Below are 15,093 nucleotides of genomic sequence, written 5' to 3'. Positions count from 1 at the left end.
ACTGTCCAATTTGTCCATGTCTATAAGGTAGGGGCACACGAGCGATTTTTATCGCCCGATCGCCGCTAATTTGAAAATCGCTCGAAAAATTCGCTCGTGTGCCCGTTCACGTCGACGCCGATTTTAATCGCCCGCACGAATCGCCCGTATCCAAAATGTTAGATATTTTCGGGCGATTATTTACGCCGGCGATTATTTACGCTGGCAAATTCGCTCGTGTGCCCGTGTCCGGCGTATTTTGTTGCCCGATCGATTTTTCTAAACCAATCGGACGTGTTGTTGATATGATGTGATGTTAAAATCGGGCGATTAAATTCGCTACGTGTGCCCCTTCGTGATCGGGCGTATAAATTCGCTGGCGATTTTAATCGCCGCGATCGGTGGATAAAATACGCTCGTGTGCCCCCAGCTTTAGTCTGTTTTGCCAACTCTGCATTCACGACACTGCGTTTTTGACGGCGTGTAAAATGCGCGACGTGATCCTAAATGTCCCCGTCTCGACCGCATTGACATCTGTTTTGCCAACTCTGCATTCATGACACTATTTTGACGGCGTGTGAAATGCGCGAGGTGATCCTAAATGTCCCCGTCACGACCGCATTGACATCTGTTTTGCCAACGCTGCATTCATGACACTTTTTTGACGGCGTGTAAAATGCGCGACGTGATCCTAAATGTCCCCGTCACGACCGCATTGACATCTGTTTTGCCAACTCTGCATTCATAACACTTTGCGTTTTTGACTGTGTGTAAAATGCGCGACGTGATCCTAAATGTCTCCGTCACGACCGCATTGACATCTGTTTTGCCAACGCTGCATTCATGACACTTTTTTGACGGCGTGTAAAATGCGCGACGTGATCCTAAATGTCCCCACACTACCACATTGACATCTGTTTTGCCAACACTGCATTCATGACACTTTTTTGACGGCGTGTAAAATGCGCGACGTCATCCTAAATGTCCCCGTCACGACCGCATTGACATCTGTTTTGCCAACACTGCATTCATGACACTTTGCGTTTTTGACGGCATGTAAAATGCGCGACGTGTCCCTAAATGTCCCCGTCGCGATCTCTGTCCTAAATGTCCCCGTTGCGACCTTGCTCCCCGCAGGACTTCATCTTCTTTGCATCGCGTCTGCGAGTGAACAAGCGCATCCTCGCGCTGTGCATGGGCAACCACGAACTGTACCTGCGCAGACGCAAGCCTGACACCATCGAGGTGCAGCAGATGAAGGCACAGGCGAAGGAGGAGAGACTTTCGAAGGACCAGGACAGGTGTGTGTTTGTGCGTGTGCGTGTTTGTGCGTGTGTGCATGCGTGCGTGCGTGCGTGCGTTGGTGTGCATACGTCTGTACCTGTGTCTACGCAGTGTGGCGTAGCTTTTCTGTAATTACCCCTGCCGTGCAGTTTTGATTATGAGGAAGCCAGAAAATTTTAATAGAAAACTTTTTTTACCAGAACAGACTGCCGTTGATGAAGCGTATGTAGAAGCCAGAGTGAAATACAGTTTTGTGTACAGTTTTCCGTATCACATACTCAACTGTAGGTGTTGAACTAGCAGGCTTACACAAAGATGGTGCTTTAATTTGGCAGGAGCCGACTAAACAAGGAGAGAGAGGCACGCGAGCTAGCTGAACGGCAAAAGGAGGCAATTGAGACCAGACTCAAACAGATGGAGGAGGAATTTGCAAAAATGCAAGGATGTAAGGCTGCAGTCTTTTGGTGATAATTTGGATTGGATGAAGAAAAACTACCTTTCGTAGATTCGTGTATTTGCTCACACCAATCGTAATAGTGGTTGAGATGTAGTGGGGGATTACTTTCCCGTGGATGTACCCCTCCCCATAGATGTTCCTCTCCCCATGGATGTTCCTTGCCTCGTGGATGTTCCTCGCCCCATGGGTGTTCCTTGCTCGTGGATATTCCTCACCTGTGGGTGTTTGGTGTTCCTCACCCCATGGATGTTCCTGTCCACATGATGTTCCTCTCCACTTGAATGCTCCTCACCCTGTGGATGTTCCTCGCCCTGTGGGTGTTCCTTGCCCCTTGGATGTTCCTTGCCTCATGGATGTTCCTCTCCCCATAGATGTTCTTCACCCTGTGGATATTCATCCCCTGTGGGTGTTCCTATCCACCATATGTTCCTGTCCACGTGATGTTCCTCCCCACTTGATGTTCCTTCTCTCATGGATGTTCCTTGCCCTGTGGGTGTTCCTCGCCCCTTGGATGTTCCTTGGCTCATGGATGTTCCTCTCCCCATGGATGTTCCTCACCCCGTGGATATTCATCCCATGTGGGTGTTCTTCACCCCATGGATGTTCCTTTTCACGTGATGTTTCTCCACTTAAATGTTCCTCACCTTGTGGATGTTCCTTCTCCCGTGGATGTTCTTCTCCCTGCAGGTGTTCCTTGCCCCTTGGATGTTCCTTACCTCATGGATGTTCTTCACCTCGTGGATATTCATCCCCTGTGGGTGTTCCTCACCCCATGGATGTTCTTGTCCACTTGATGTTCCTCACCCTGTGGGTGTTCTTCGCTCCTTGGATGTTCCTTGCCTCATGGATGTTCCTTTCCCATGGATGTTCCTCACCCCATGGATATTTATCCCCTGTGGGTGTTCCTCACCCCATGGATGTTCCTGTCCACTTGATGTTCCTCACCCTGTGGATGTTCCTTCTCCCGTGGATGTTCCTCAACCCTGGGTGTTCCTCGCCCTGGGGTGGAGGGTACATCCCGCAGGTTGCCGTTGTTGACCGTGCGACATCTCTGTGTTTGCGTTGTGCAGCCCTGCAGACGTCACAGGACACTGTCACCCGGCTGGAGGAGCAGTTCCTGGAGGCTGAGAGACACACGCAGGAGCTAGAGGAGGAGAGGAGACTCCTAGAGGAGCGTCGCAGGGAAGCCGAGTCGTGCGCCTTGCTTGACAGGGAGGAGAAGGAGCGGCTGGTAAGTGCGCGGTATTCGTCGCTCGCCCCTACACGTCCTTCAGGTATCAAGTATTGCGCGGCATTCGTCGACCCCCATGTGTCCCCGCGGATGTTCCTTGCCTGGTGGATGTTCCTCGCTTCTGGGTGTTCCTTGCCCCGTTGATGTTCCTTGCCCCGTGAATGTTCCTTACCCCTGGGTGTTCCTTGCCCCATGGATGTTCCTCGCCCCATGGATGTTCCTTGCCCCATGGGTGTTCGTCGCCCCATAGATGTTCGTCGCCCCATAGATGTTCCTTGCCCCTGGGTGTTCCTCGCCATGTTGATGTTCCTTACACCTGGGTGTTTCTCGCCTCATGGGTGTTCCTCGCCCCATGGAAGTTCCTTGCCCCTGGGTGTACCTCACCCCGTTGATGTTCCTTACCCCGTGGATGTTCCTCGCCCCATGGATGTTCCTTACCCCTGGGTGTTCCTCGCCCCATGGATGTTCCCACGCGTCCTTCGGGTATCAAGTTTCATGCGGCATTGCGCGTAGTCTGACGTCGCGCTGACGTGTTCTCGTCGTCGTTGCAGACGCAGGAGGCGGAGGAGGCGCACCGCGCGATCCTGCAGAAGGAGGAGGAGATGCGGCAGGCGGCGGAGGAACGGCGCCGGCTGAACGAAGAGCTGCAAGAGGCGCGCATCAAGCAGGAGGAGGCCGCCGCCGAGATGCTGCGGCTGTCGCAGATGCCGCGCGAGGTGGTGCGCGAGGTGGTGCGCGAGGTGGTGCGCGAGCCCGAGTCGCCGCAGCTCGACGAGCTGCCCAACGGAGGAGGACCCACGCGTACGTAGCAGCGAAGGAGGAGCGGTCGGTCGGTCGGTCGCGATCGGTCGGTCGTAGTAGTGAGCGTTGTTGTATAGTAGTTGTCGTAGTAGTGAGCATTGTTGTATAGTAGTTGTAACAATCCTAAAAAACTGGCCTTAGGTTTTAATATAAATTGCTTGTAACGGTGCCAATATATGTTTTGGTTTATTAGGAATTTCTTGGCAGCAAGTTTTCGCTGCCTACACTGAGATCAAGCAGCAAACTAACCCTTGTTGGCAGCAAAACTGCTGCTTGCTGCCCTTAATTTCGAACCCTGTGTTTGTCGATTAGGAATTGAGATCCAGATGACGAGTGACGATGATGCCTACCTGCCACGGCCTGAAGAATCCAGGGTGACCCAGGTCGACAAGAATGAGCGCATGATGCAGCAGCTGAAGGTAAGACAGTACACCTCGCCATGCTGTCCAATTATTTATGATTGTTGGACAGTACCATCATTCACGATCATTGCGTTGTCCTGCTCAGTCATTAATGATCACCGTGCTCTCCTGCCCTGCCATTCACAATCGTTGTCCTGCCCTGCCCAGCCGTTCACGATCTGACACCATGCAGTCCCATCATTCACAATCTTCATGCAGTACCGTCATTCACGATCATCATGCCATACTGTCATTCACAGTCATCGTGCACTGCCATCATTCACGATCGTCGTGCAGTCCCATCATTCACGATCGTCGTGCAGTATCGTCATTCACGATCTCTATGCTGTCCCATCATTCATGATCGTCGTGCAGTACCGTCATTCACGATCTCTATGCTGTCCCATCATTCATGATCATCGTGCAGTACCGTCATTCACGATCTAGCAAAGCGTGAATGATGGGACTGCACGACAAAGCGTAAATGACAGTACTGCACGACGAAGCGTGAATGACGGTACTGCATGACGAAGCATAAATGACGGTACTGCACGACGATCGTGAATGACGGTACTGCACGGAAAAGCGTGAATGATGGGACAGCATGGCAATCGTGAATGATGGGACAGTATGGTGATCGTGAATGATGGGAAAGTATGGTGATAGGGAAAGACGGTACTGCACGACGATCATGAATGATGGGACAGCATAGAGATTGTGAATGACGGTACTGCCCGACGATCATGAATGATGGGACAGCATAAGTGAATGATGGTACTGCACGACGAAGTGTGAATGATGGTACTGCACGACGATCGTGAATGACGGTACTGCACGACGAAGTGTGAATGATGGTACTGCACGGCGAAGCGTGAATGATGGTACTGCACGGCGAAGCGTGAATGACGGTACTGCACAGTGAAGCATGAATGATAGTACTGCACAACAATCGTGAATGACGGTACTGCACGACAAAGCATAAATGACGGTACTGCGCGACGATCGTGAATGACGGCACTGCACGACGATCGTGAATGATGGGACAGCATAGAGATCGTGAATGACAGTACTGCACGACGATCGTGAATGATGGGACTGCACGACGATCGTGAATGATGGGACAGCATTGAGATTGTGAATGACGGTACTGCACGACGAAGCGTGAATGATGGTAATGCACGGCAAAGCGTGAATGACGGTACTGCACACTTTGCCGTGCAGTACCATCATTCACACTTTGCCGTGCAGTACCATCATTCACACTTCGTCGTGCAGTACCGCCATTCATGATCGTCGTGCAGTACCATCATTCACACTTTGCCGTGCAGTACCGTCATTCACGCTTCCCCGTGCAGTACCATCATTCACGCTTCGCCGTGCAGTACCATCAATCACACTTCGTCGTGCAGTACCGTCATTCACGATCGTTGTGTAGTACTGTCATTCACGCTTCGTCGTGCAGTACCATCATTCACGCTTTCCAGTGCAGTACCATCATTCACGCTTCGCCGTGCAGTACCATCATTCACACTTCGTCGTGCAGTACCGTCATTCACGATCGTCGTGGAGTACCGTCATTCACGCTTCGTCGTGCAGTATCGTCATTCACGATCGTCGTACAGTACCGTCATTCACGTTTTGTCGTGCTTGCAGACGCTGAGCATCGAGCTGTCGAGCAAGAAGGAGGACACGCAGTTGACGCGATCCGACCAGATCCACTACGACAACGTGCGTGAGGGCCGCGACAAGTACAAGACTCTCAAGCAGATCCGACAGGGCAACACCAAGCTGCGTGTCGACCGCTTCGAGATGATGTAGGGCGGCCCACGGCGGCTGGGGTCATGACCTCGGCAGGCCGATCCCAGGGGGCGCTGTTGGCACGCGGAGTTTGACGCGTGTGAGGGCAGGCGTGTCCGAGTGGAAGGTTTTCGCCATTGCCGGCTATGCGTGTGCGGCTTTCGGGAAGCTCTGGTTTTTTCTGAATGCACCGAGGAGCGTCCTTACTGTTTTCTCGAGTGGTTGTGTTTGGACCAAATATGACTTTTTTCTTCTCTAAAATCGCGTCGCTGAGATCTGGCTTGTAGGACGTTTTTAGCGTTTCAAAAGAGGCTTGGAAAACTCACAAGTGAGGCTATAGTTTTCATCGGCTAACCGTATAGTTACTGCCAGTTGTTTTTCCCTCCAACTTCACTCAGCTCACCATGACAATAACTATCGCTTGTGTGCATGTGCAAATGTTAAATTTAACCGTGATTGCCTTGTTAGAAACACTGGTCTCTTGTCACACCAGTCGAACACATGACTGTTAAAACTATATTGGTAAACGAGGCTGAAAAAGGAAATAACCTGTTGTGTGTGCGGCTGTGCAACGGTTTGTAAGAACCTGATCTGTGGTTTCTGCAATATTAAACTGAGTGAAGTTTTTCACGTGAAATTAATGTAGAGGGAAAAGTGGCAATCGCATAAAATTGGCGTTTTTAGCTCGTCCTGATTATGATAGCAAGTATTGTGGTGACCACAGACCTCCACCTACCTCTCAAATTCTTGCTATAGAATACCTTGTTATAATATTACTTGAGTGAAGGTTGTCTACTTCTATTGCAACTCGTCCGATTAGTTACTAAACTAGTAAACGTTTCTAGGTTAGGGTTAGGTTGATTGCGTGCAGAATATAGTTCACTATGTTCCCGTCCACTGCATACTGAGTAAATTCCACTCTTGGGAGAGTCTAAACTCTCTACGGATATTTTTCATACCGTATATTGGGCTGACTGCGTGCATGGGGAGATTGCTTTGTCTTTGACTATTTGTAGTCGATGTACGTTTAGCGCTTAGGAGTTGACCTGGATCATGCTAACTCGTGCAATTGAGTAAAGAAAATATTAACTCGGGTGTTCAAATTGTATTTTAACTTGGGTCAAACCAGTTTCCCGTTATATTTTTCTTGAAAATACATGCCTGCAAGCAGGATCTGCTCGATTAATGTGCCCTGTCGGCATTTCGACGGTATTGTAAGTTGCAATCAGTTCTTGTACATGTGTTTTTTTTCACACTGATGGAACATGCAAATCTGTGCCAAAAGGGGTCGACTGGATATAATGGATTATTTGGGACCAGTTTCACGTGAATATATTGCGCTATTAAGATTGTAGCGTATTTGAGATGCATGTCTCTGCTCAAGATGCTAATAGAGAGATTCGGGTTATTAGTTGTATTGACGGGTACGAGCACAGTGGCCTTCAGTAGATAAGTGAAGGGGATCAGTGTGTGCTGTGAGCTGTGACGATACGTGTGCCGCGGCAGTGCATCACGATCTCCGCTGAATACATCGGAATGCGCATTATGATACGTACATGCCTTACCGTTTAAGTTAACGCGTCTATTTCTATTGAAAAAAAAAGTTTTTGTTTAACATCTCCCACGAAAATGGATAGTTTGTGTTCATCATGAATTGAAGTTGCTAGGTTGTTATATTTAATGCACGCGATAGCAGACTGCAAACGATGTGGCGCGTGCGGACCTTTTAGTTATGAATCTTATTACGAGACTATACTGTGATGTCTTTGACAACTGGCCATTTACATTATTTGCCGAAGCCGTTTCTTTGATCGTAGATCGCACAGGTTTTAGTTTCTGCACTGTATTTTATGCACCCGTACGTTCTGCACTGCCTCGTCTACGATCAGTGTGGGGGTTATGGTATATTTCTGTTATTATATGATATTATCATTGTTATTGAATGCGAGTGTAAATCGGTTGTGATTATACAGATAAAATATATTTCTAGTAGATTCGGAGTCATAATGATCCAGCGTCGTGATGACCCTCTTATATGAAATTCGTTCTTTGGGCGATGAAAATAAGTATTATTCAAGATAAATTTTAATTAATTAAAAATTAACTTCTAGCTCATTTATAAAAAGGTTCGTAGAAGTGATGATGTAAGATGATTACATATATCGGGTAGATGAATAGATTCATTAACCACACTACCGATTCTTTAGGCGAGACAACCATCGAGTAAGGATATTTAGTATAGGACAATTAAATATATGTATTGTCTCCATGCTCGTATTCATACAAGTAACCAGCAGAGCCTTTTTCTTAATCAATGCCAATAGAGGGCAATATATTTATGATGTGCAGGTACCTAAATGCCGTGTGCAGCTGCACATCATTGCAGGATAATCTCTGTAACTGCTTCACACAAACGCACGTTGTTACGAGTTGTGCTTTCGATTTCACATAGCCACTTGGTAGACCTTGGACATGTATGTATGATATTATGGGTATATATACATATATTTTTGACACTGCTGCAAACTGGCTGTAACTAATGGTTTTTCCTCACCGTAGCGAAGAAAACGTTTTAAAATAAACTGAAAGGTAACATCTTATATTGGCACTTGCTGTTCCAGACTGGATTGATTCATTTGGTACCATCTTATTATAGACGCTACATTGTTTGTGCTGTTGTTGTTGGGCGCTGTAAAAACGTCAATGGGAACATCAATAATTCATTTAAATAAAAAAATATGTATTCAAAGAATCCAACATCATGCACATCATTACATCATTACCAAGTGATGAAGACACCTCCACTATAACGTATCATGATCGGTACTTGGGAATGTATCTATCATAATCAGTACTAATGTTGTACATCTCTTTGCAGTGCCATCATGTTATGTAACAAAACACCGAAACATGAATCTAATCTGCTTATGTGATCTTTCGAGTTCTCCATCAAAATATCTGAGTTATGCAAAATATATCCGAGTAAATAAAATATATGAGAAGATGCTATAACAGCACAAAAATATCAGCATGCAAGTATTAGACATGTAGACAGACATTATCATGCAGATCAACTGATAATCTGTTCTACACCTTTGATTTACATGGGAGTGCTAGCACTCGATAATTCAAAATGTGTATTGCAACAGCTGGATAATTCGATCGCTGCTGTTTCTCGCCATGGTAGACGATCGTCAACCCCAATGAGAGCTAGCCACTACGGTGGCAAGAGGTGCCGATGTACGACCATTTCCTGCGAGGTCAGAGGTCGCGCATCCTGCGTGACGCGCCGAATCAACGTGTGAGGTCGCCGTCGCACGCTGACGGATGACAGTTTGCGGGGAGGGGGCAGCACCAGTCCTTGCGAGTTCTGCAGCGTCTGTTCCAAAGCACTGAGTTGGCTCTCGGCTGGTTTCTCTTCCTGGTGACAAGAGAGCAGACATGAGCAAGTGACCACCACTTTGAGGAAGAAGAGAAGTGAATAATAAAGAATTAGTGTGACATCTAATCATGGCCAGTGGTTTGTTACGAGGTAGCCTATGTCATAATTTGGCCAGTGTACAGATAATATTTGCAATCTTTAAACAAAATTACAATTACAATTGCAAAGTAATCAGGAGACACCATGTGCATCAAATCACCCACAAGAAAATTATGCAAAACAGATGCTTTTGACATTAAAAAAATTAACCACGTGCTAGTAATCGGTCATGCGTAATTCATTCAAGTCTTTCCTCGACTGCTTTGACATCGCAGGGATTTGACCCACCTGTGCACTGCTAGCTGCTTGCTCCTGATCATCGATGTCTGGCACCACCTGTAGGGGGCCAGCTCTACTTAGTGAATGCCTGCCAACATAAGAAAAGCCTACTATATGACGTGCACTCGTCCAAAGTAGGACAGGATTCAACCAACCATGTTAAGCAAATCACATCAGCAATGCCAATCAAACTATATGTCCATTACAGTGCTCCTCTGCAGAGGAAACAATACAATACATTATTTCCTTCGTGTTCTGTTCTACCTTGCGTCAATAATTTACATACAATTATATGTGTATGTTTATGTGAAGGTGCACGTACGTACGTTTGAAATGAGCAGCTACGCACAGGAACAAACATGCATGCATTCGTTCACGTTTACGCACACATGTACGCACGCAAGCACAGATGCATGCGCAGACACATGCACGGACACACGCACGCACACATACACAACCATCCGCCCACGCATAGCGATAATACCAGCTGAAGTATCTGCATGTTCGACGACGCATGTGTGTGTGTGCGAGTAACGAGGAGCTGTATGTATATATATCAGGAGTGTATAATGACAAAGGAGTAAGACAGCGATTTGGTACTGATTTCACTACATTTTTGTCGTACGAGTTCGATGTGAATAAAAATACAAATGTATACAAACATGAGCTTCTTTTGTTCACTCGTCCTTATTCTATCTTCCGGTAGTATTACAAACCGCGTAGCTTCCTTCGTTTTGACATAATTCGTACTTTTCGACGACATGGTTTTCACGTTAGTTACCGTCGTGTGGCCAGGCCCCACTTTAAATTTGCACACACAGCTCTTCAATGAGCCACGGTAGGGCTTTTCGGCCGTAGCCTAGTCGAGTGCAGAAAATTCGCCTAGAAATTAAGTTACGTTGCACCCATGCTGGGTTTAAACTATTAAACTATTTTACATTTAAACTATAGTTAGAATGCCTTGTTTTTATCGTTTAGTCCCGCAGTTTAAAAAAAAAATAAACGCTGCGCTGGTAAAATATCTGAACTACTTCACCCGCGGAGGAATGATGTGTATGAATCGTTATGAGTAAACTGATGCTCCAGCCGATTGTAGCGCAAAACACATGTGCGAAAAATTAATTGCATAGCAACCGTTATCTCTAGCCCGCGTACAGTTGCCGCTGGCGCTGCCTGACGCGATCCCTGCCGTGGCTCATTGAAGAGCTGTGTGTGCAAATTTAGAGTGTGGCCTCGCCACACGACGGTAACTAACGTGAAAACCATGTCGTAGAAAAGTACGAATTATGTCAAAACGAAGGAAGCTACGCGGTTTGTAATACTACCGGAAGATAGAATAAGGACCAGTGAACAAAAGAAGCTCATGTTTGTATACATTTCTATTTTTATTCACATCGAACTCGTACGACAAAAAGTAGTGAAATAAGTACCAAATCGTTGTCTTACTCCTTTTTTCATTATACGCTCCTGATATATATATATATATGGTATATATAAATAGCTATATATGGTAATATATAGTAATAACTATGCATCGCTCACCAGAGGCTGATCGTCGTCCTGAGACAGTCGAGCACCTGCGACGCGGTCAGTCTTGCCATCGGGTCGAGCACAAGCAGCTTCTTAATGAGTAACGTCGTGTTCTCCGACACCCGGCCATCGCTGCCACGACAAATGCGTGCGTTTATTACATTATCGTGTGCCGATTAATTCGTTAGTTCATTCGTTAGAACAGTGATGCTTAATTATACACAACCGCTGTTTCACAACGCATGCAGTGAATTACAATATTTATCATTACTGCCTGCAATCATGCGTAAAACACACAAAAGAAAAGGACAAGAGGGGTTTGTCGGTACGTTGTAGCATTAGAAATTCATACCGGGTTATTCGTGGCGCAGTTACAAACTTGGTTTGTTAACAAATAGAAAGAACAATTTACAAGAATGTAAGAATTATGATACGACTGTGTCACCAGTATCAACAAAAATTTCTGAATGACTGCATATGTTACTGCTGCCTAGTGAGTACAGAAGTACACCGTCATTATAAAACAAGTCCATTCCATAGATATCGATTTCTTTTGGTTCTCTGGTAAGCCAATTATTCAGACACTAATGTGAATCTGTTACATTTCACCATAGATTATTAATACATGAAAGCACGGGAGCAGGTAGTGTTGGGGGCAGTCACCGACGTAGACTCAACGTATTACTCAACCGATAGCGAATTCCTTACAAACATTCACACTCCACGCTAAGCGATACCTTGGAAGGAGGAATTCGGCCGCCTTGATCTTGCGGAACAGCTCCTGCGGCATGCTGTCGTAAAACGGAAACTGTCCGTACAGCATGGTGAACAGCACGACGCCCAGCGCCCACATGTCGCTCGGCTTGCCCAGGTACGGTTTACCTGCGCGCAACAGGTGACGGACAGGTGTTACGCGACGTGAAGCAACGGCAGAAGACACGTCGAACCAGATGCCTCGCCTAGCCTCGAACCTCGGACGCTGGTTTTGTGCATGGCCACAAGATGGGATGGATGCACAACCATTAACACATCGGTGCCATTATTGAGCAGGAGTAAATAATGGGTGGACAATGCCCTTATAATACACTCCTGATTGTACTTACATATATATACTTTACATTACAGTATATCACAGTTAAAAGTGTCACAGTATCACAGTTAAAAGTGTCACCGTATCACAGTTAAAAGTATCACAGTATTAAGTGGCTGGTAAACTTAGAAAAGATAAACAGTAGAATATTTGCCAGAATATTTGAAATATGTGAGCAGAGAATCACCAAATCCTCGCAGAGGTTTAGCGACAAGGACGGAGGGGGGCGCTATACTTGTCATGTACCGCTCAGCACGTCTGGGCTGATGTACGCCGGGCTGCCGCGCTGGTCCTTCAGCAGGTCACTCTCTGACACAAGGTGCTTGCCGAGGCAGAAGTTGGTGATGGTCACGCGTCGGCTGCTCTTGTTCAGCACCATGTTACCGAGCTTCAGGTCACGGTGGACGATGTTCTTCTACATTGCGAAACGCGAGAGTGAGAGAGAGAGGGGGAGAGTGAGAGAGAGAGAGGGAGAGGGAGAGAGAGAGAGAGAGAGCGAGCGAGAAAAAAACCAGTTATCACGCCAGTGACGTGCAAGCATTTTACATCCTAACTGCAGCTAGATGAGTATTCGCTAATTACATCACTGATACCGATATCGATGTATATGTAGATATAGACATAGATTATTATATATACGAATACGTACATCGACAGAACTTCTTACCCGGTGGAGATTATGTACGACACGAACTACATCACAGAAGACTACCAGTGCTTCCTTCTCACTAAGCTTCTTCTCTTTGATGACATAGTGTTGGAGATTGACTAGGTTAGCCGTCTTCGCATCGAAGTCGTGTGCGCAAAGGCAGTCAAGCACGAGGCACAGACGCTTGTGCATGCGCACACGCCGAGGGACAACGTCCATCACAGTGCTGCTACCCTCACCTTCCTCCTCCTCATACGCTTCATCCTACAGAGTCAAGAGGATTGTATAGTGAAAAGTCTGATAAACTGTCTTCTTAAAACGATTATTTCTCAAATAAATTAAAAAATAAATAAATTCAGACAAATTTAGACTCACCTGTCAGTGTACATATTACCGATTACTTCTGCATAAAAATTAATAGGAGTTCCTGCTGTTATACGCTATAAAACAATAGATGAACAGCAAACGTGCGCCTGCTTTCATCAGATTCACAATAATGGAATGTTCAATGTAATTTTAATGAGGGATGCAATTTTTTTGGAAAATTTTAACACTTGATGGTGCTGTATTAAAATTGAGTAAATACTAAATGAATTCCCTCCCATTATTCAAATGGTACTGCTATTAACAAAACGATTAATGTTTATATTTTCAAATCAGTTTTTCTTCATCATTGCATCATATTTCATCACATTATATTGCAATTTATTGCATTGCATTAGCTGTATCATATTGTACTGCATTACACATAACTAATCTGCATGGTATCATGCTGTATTTCAATACCTTCAAATGTATTGTGATATATTCTAATGCCTTATATTGTACATTGTACTGCACTGTATTCTCATGTCTTGCATTGAATAGTATTGCATTCTCCAGTTGCCCATATTATACCCACCTTGTATAAGCCATGATGATGTACAACCCCATCTTGATTGTGCAGAAGAGACAGCAGGGAATATTCGGTGTGTAGTAACATCTTTCCCTGCCGGTCATCCTGAGTTTCCTCTCCATCTTCTGGTCGCAACGGTAGCGACAATATCTGTATCACATATTGAGTTAATTAAGTTAGACATGCATAGTAGCGATTTGCCAGTTATTTGGCTGTGATATAGCTCCTACAGGTTTTGGTACATCAATAATTGGTACAGACAATCAACATACCCAATGTCACACGAGCAATTCACGTTGAACAATAATCGTTTGCAACTAGTAGGCATATGCGCCACCTGTTCAACAAACCTTTATTGTGTAAAACTCGTCACTGCCATCTTTCCTAGCTAAGCATTGCACAATGCTGCGCACTGGCGAAGTGCCAAGTCTCGGACCTAGACAAGAGAATATAGAGCATGTCTGTGTATAGATTTTTAATGTAAGTTCAGTTCCTGCTAACCCTAACCCTGTTCTAATCCTAACAGCAACAGTAAAAACAAGTGCCGTAGAGCGACAGCGCTCAACTGACGCGTACTGTAGCTTGGTATTCTTCTGATAAACTCACTGGCAACCAAATCAAGTGCGCCCTCCCACCACCGCGTTCGCGCCCAGAGCATATATCTAGGATACTACTAATACAGATCTAAAATCTATGATAGGCTTTGCTATACCGGTAGTACGTACAGTAATAAAGATACAGCTGTGTAACTTTAAAGACTTTGCTATATTAACATGTTATCATGGATATGCGTCGAGCGCGAGCGTAGTGGTGGTGGGGGGGGGGGCCTTTGTTAACAGTCAACAAAGCCATGTTTAACCCTCCTCTTGAGAGTAAAAAGGTTATCAGACACTTACTCTTCGCACGTCAGCGGAAAGCACATTTCATGGTCCTTTCAATAAAGTGATAAAAATGGTAGGTCAGCGCTTAAACAAAAAAGTTTTGCACTCGGTCCGTTAGACCATGTCTTCAGAAAATTAATGATATCTGACCTTTCCCCCACTGCCCTTTGACCTCCAATTTCGCGCTGGTGATCATGGGTTTCCTCCCCATCACACTATACATCGAATATTAAGAGCGTAAGGTCGAGCCGTTGAGATTTGTAGCCACAATTCCGTATTTACCTCCTAATACCGTTAATTAAGGGGGAATATCCCCTCCATTGACACATACTGACCTT

At 45.8% G+C, this 15,093-nt stretch overlaps 2 protein-coding genes across 2 annotated transcripts in view; one reads left to right on the top strand and one right to left on the bottom strand.

Moving 5' to 3' along the window:
• LOC106813359 (moesin/ezrin/radixin homolog 1-like) overlaps positions 1-8,550 on the top strand; it is a gene marked incomplete in the record, with an annotated part of 23,565 nt that extends 15,015 nt beyond the window's left edge. Inside the window, 6 exon segments of the mRNA XM_014817490.1 lie at positions 1,117-1,280; positions 1,599-1,708; positions 2,791-2,951; positions 3,503-3,752; positions 4,065-4,171; positions 5,807-8,550. Coding sequence (XP_014672976.1) covers positions 1,117-1,280; positions 1,599-1,708; positions 2,791-2,951; positions 3,503-3,752; positions 4,065-4,171; positions 5,807-5,971 — 957 coding nt within the window.
• A 119-nt stretch (positions 8,551-8,669) lies between these two features.
• LOC106813360 (serine/threonine-protein kinase 40-like) lies at positions 8,670-14,308 on the bottom strand. Its single transcript, XM_014817491.1, has 8 exons — positions 14,225-14,308; positions 13,881-14,024; positions 12,998-13,243; positions 12,577-12,745; positions 11,978-12,122; positions 11,253-11,372; positions 9,720-9,798; positions 8,670-9,371 (listed from the first exon to the last, which is right to left on the bottom strand). Exons 2-8 carry the CDS (start codon positions 13,959-13,961, stop codon positions 9,168-9,170), a joined length of 1,044 nt encoding a protein of 347 aa, XP_014672977.1. The 5' UTR covers positions 13,962-14,024; positions 14,225-14,308; the 3' UTR covers positions 8,670-9,167.
• Between the last annotated feature and the right edge of the window lie 785 nt (positions 14,309-15,093).

The sequence above is a fragment of the Priapulus caudatus genome, unplaced genomic scaffold (genome assembly GCF_000485595.1).
Source record: "Priapulus caudatus unplaced genomic scaffold, Priapulus_caudatus-5.0.1 Scaffold759, whole genome shotgun sequence".
Lineage (NCBI taxonomy): Eukaryota > Metazoa > Priapulida > Priapulimorpha > Priapulimorphida > Priapulidae > Priapulus > Priapulus caudatus.
This window is presented reverse-complemented; position numbering and strand designations above follow the sequence as displayed.